The 3,905-nt window shown below is 36.7% G+C and overlaps 1 protein-coding gene across 1 annotated transcript; it reads left to right on the top strand.

Annotated features, from left to right (window-relative positions):
• Positions 1–869: 869 nt before the first annotated feature.
• LOC109157817 (zinc finger BED domain-containing protein RICESLEEPER 2-like) lies at positions 870–2,836 on the top strand. The gene is made up of 2 exons (XM_019305657.1): positions 870–2,737; positions 2,803–2,836. Exons 1-2 carry the CDS (start codon positions 870–872, stop codon positions 2,834–2,836), a joined length of 1,902 nt encoding a protein of 633 aa, XP_019161202.1.
• The last annotated feature ends 1,069 nt before the right edge of the window (positions 2,837–3,905 follow it).

Below are 3,905 nucleotides of genomic sequence, written 5' to 3'. Positions count from 1 at the left end.
TTGCATGTCAGTAGTTCTTTGAGTGTGAATTTGTTAATTGTTTGATTAGGGTTTCTAATTTGTAACCTAATCTGTGGTGGAAGCCATACTACCCTAACCCCTTGCCATTGTGTGTTAAATACTGAAATCCATATAAATGTTAAGCATGATGGTATTTCTGTCAATTCTGTGGAAGCCATATAAATGTGGGAGTGTGTCTCACTGTCTTGTACTCATGTGTGAGTGTGTGACTGAAATCCATATAAATGTTAAGCATGATGGTATTTCTGTGGAAGCCATATAAATGTGGGAGTGTGTCTCACTGTCTTGTACTCATGTGTGAGTGTGTGACTGAAATCCATATAAATGTTAAGCATGATGGTATTTCTGTGGAAGCCATATAAATGTGGGAGTGTGTCTCACTGTCTTGTACTCATGTGTGAGTGTGTGACTGAAATCCATATAAATGTTAAGCATGATGGTATTTTGGTGGAAGCCATATAAATGTGGGAGTGTGTGACTGAAATCCATATAAATGATGAGCATATAAAGTAGCATACACCTACTTAGCTTGAATGCCTGATTATGGATTTCACTGTAAATTGTAAATTGTAATTTGTAAGTTGTTAGTTACTTACTTGTAAATACTTGTAACTGTTGTAAGTTGTAACTGTGAAATTGTAAGTTTATGGATATGTGACCCTTAAATCATTTATGTGCAATTCTGCATACATGATGAAATGTAAAATTCACTGAATTCTGCCTGTTTAAGTGTTTAACACTTTAATTGATACATGTGTGTATGTGCCAATTGACAAAGCCCATTCTCTGTTGATGATTTTGAATGAGTGATTTCCCATTCTGTGTCACTGATACTTTCCCCTTTTTAGATGGAAAGTGTTAGTGGTGGGACTGGTGTTACTGGTGTATCTGGAACCCAACCTGAGTTGGAAGCACCTGCTGTAGAGACTGTTACTCCTCAGTCTCAGCAGCCTTTGCCTCCACCTGTTCCAAAGAAAAGGAAAGAGGTTGAATCCAGGGCTCCATGTTGGGATCACTTTGAAAAGATCAAAGACATTGAGGGCATTGTCATCAAAGGAAAGTGTATATATTGTGCAAAAGTGTATTGCTGTGAGAGCAAGAAACATGGGACTTCATCTCTAAGACTTCATGTGGTAAACTGCCTTAAAAATCCTCACTCTAAGGAGACAAGGCAGTCCCTACTCACATTCCAACCTGCACCTTCTTCTGCTGGAACTCAAAGTAGTGAAGGAACTGAAGGGGTGTTGGGTACTTGGGTGTTTGATCAGGACTTGATAAGGAGAGCCTTAGCTGAGATGATTATTTTAGATGAACTTCCTTTTAGAATTGTTGAGGGACAGGGTTTTAGAAAGTTTGTTTTAGTTTGCTGTCCTAGGTTTAAAATCCCTTCAAGATGGACTATCAGTAGGGACATTTTCAAGATATTTTCTGATGAGAGGGTCAACTTGAAGAAGTTTTTTAGGACTAGCAGTCAGAGGGTAAGTATCACAACTGATACTTGGACCTCAGTCCAGAGAATAAGCTACATGTGCATAACTGCACATTTCATTGATAGTGAGTGGAAGCTGCAAAAGAAGATTATTTCATTTGTTCCTATATATTCCCACAAGGGGGAAAGTATTGCAAAGGCTTTAGAGAGTTGCCTTTTGGACTGGGGTCTAAAATCAGTGTTTAGTGTGACAGTTGATAATGCTTCCAGCAATGATACTGCCCTAGGTTTCTTGAAGAAGAAGTTGGGTTCTTGGGGTTGTACTTCTGTTAGGTGTAAGTATTTGCACATGAGGTGCATTGCTCACATTCTTAACTTGGTGGTACAGGATGGGTTGAAAGAATGTGACAGTTCAGTTAAGAAAGTCAGGGATGCTGTTAGGTATGTGAGGAGCTCACCTGCTAGGTTGCAGAAGTTTAAATCACTAGCTGATCTAATTGGGGTGGAAGCAAAAAATTCTCTGTGTCTAGATGTCCCTACAAGGTGGAATTCCACATATATGATGCTTAATACTGCATTACTGTTTCAGAAGGTATTTGAAGCCTATGATGATCATGACAGTTCATTTAAATCTGATTTGGTTGGAAGTGTACCTGATTTCTTAGATTGGGAATCCATTCAATCTTTGGTTATGATTCTGAAATCTTTTTATGAAATGACTGTTAGGATTTCTGGATCATTGTATGTGACTTCTAATAACTTCTTCTCTGAGATTTCTGATTTGTCTTGCTTGTTGAAAAATATGGAGGAAGCTACAGAAGATAGTGTTAAACTGATGGGTAAAAATATGAGGGCAAAATTTGATAAGTATTGGGGTGAGCCTGAAAAAATGAATTTTTTGATATTCTATGCAAATATCTTAGACCCCAGGGACAAAATTGAGTATATGCCCATTCAGTTTAACCAGTTATATGGTGAGGAAAAGGGTAAAACAATGTTTGATAAGGTGATTGTTGGCCTTAAGGAGTTGTTTGAAGATTATGTTGCATGCTTCCCTGTCCAGTCTGTTGAACAATCTGAAAAATTTTCTCCCTCAATAACAATATCTGATTCTGTTTCTGTTGGGAGACCTCAATCATTACTGAAATCTCAGATTAAGAAGCAAAAATTGGTGAGTGGGGATTTGTCTAGGAAAAAAACTGAGTTGGAAGTGTATCTCTCTGAGGTTATTGTGGATGAGGATGATTCATTTGACCTTCTAAGATGGTGGAAGCAACAATCTGAAAGGTTCCCTGTCTTATCTAAAATGGCAAGGGATATTCTAGTTGTTCCAATATCAACTGTTGCTTCAGAATCAGCTTTCAGTACAAGTGGAAGGGTACTTGATGCCTTTAGGAGTTCCCTAACTCCTAGAATTGTTGAGGCATTGGTGTGTGCACAGGATTGGCTAAGGTTAAGCAACCAACCAATCTCAATTGAAGAAAATATTGAAGATGTTGAAAGGATAGAGAAAGGTATATACTTCTAACTGTTTACTCAAATGATCTGTTTACTTATTTACTTATTTGATTTGTGATTACTTATTTACAATTTACTTATTGAATTTCCATTTTGTTTTTGTACTGCAGAGTTGTGCTGCACATCCAGCACTGGAACTGGAATGCCTACAATTGTTGTATGTTTACTTATTTACTTATTTGATTTGTGATTACTTATTTACTTATTTGATTTCATGATAAATTTATGCCTCTATATGACTGTATCAGTGTATCATGTATGTGTATCAATGATTCAAATCAATGTCCCAAGTGAGGCTGGGAAGTTGGAACTGGAAACTGGAAAGTGCTCATGGCTAGGTAACATTTTAAATGTTGCTGCCATTGAGCTCAGGTATCAGTATAAATAGTTAAATACTGTATAAATAGCTAAATCTTCTGAGTTCTGACTCACTATACTTATAAGTTATACACTTATACATGTATAAATGTTCTTTATTGTGCTATGATGATGCTTCCACCAGGTTCTCTGAATATATAGAATTGGGTTTGGTATGTTGCCTATGAAGTGTGGTGTATGCCATACTCATTGAGTAGTGTTCCCCCAATCCTAAATTGATATGGAAAAAAAAAATATCTGAGCACTCATTGAGTCTTTGCTATTTAAATATAATTCATTAGTTGTCTAAGCATAAGTATTATTCTTCTATGATGATGCTTCCACCATTTCTCTGAATATATAGAATTGGGTTTGGTATGTTGCCTTTGAAGTGTGGTGTTTATGCCATACTCATTGAGTAGTGTGCCCCCAATCCTAACTTGATATGGAAAAAAAGCTATCTGAGCACTCTTAGAGTCTTAGTCTTTTACAGTTTCAGTTTGTGTGATTGTGTCAATTCTAACTAACTACAAATGTTTTGAACTTATTGTGTTTTTATGTGTTCACTTATCAGGAAGAA

This window comes from Ipomoea nil, unplaced genomic scaffold, assembly GCF_001879475.1.
Source record: "Ipomoea nil cultivar Tokyo-kokei standard unplaced genomic scaffold, Asagao_1.1 scaffold2792, whole genome shotgun sequence".
Taxonomy (NCBI): domain Eukaryota; kingdom Viridiplantae; phylum Streptophyta; class Magnoliopsida; order Solanales; family Convolvulaceae; genus Ipomoea; species Ipomoea nil.
Note: the sequence above shows the minus strand (reverse complement) of the source record. Positions and strands in the feature narration are given on the sequence as shown.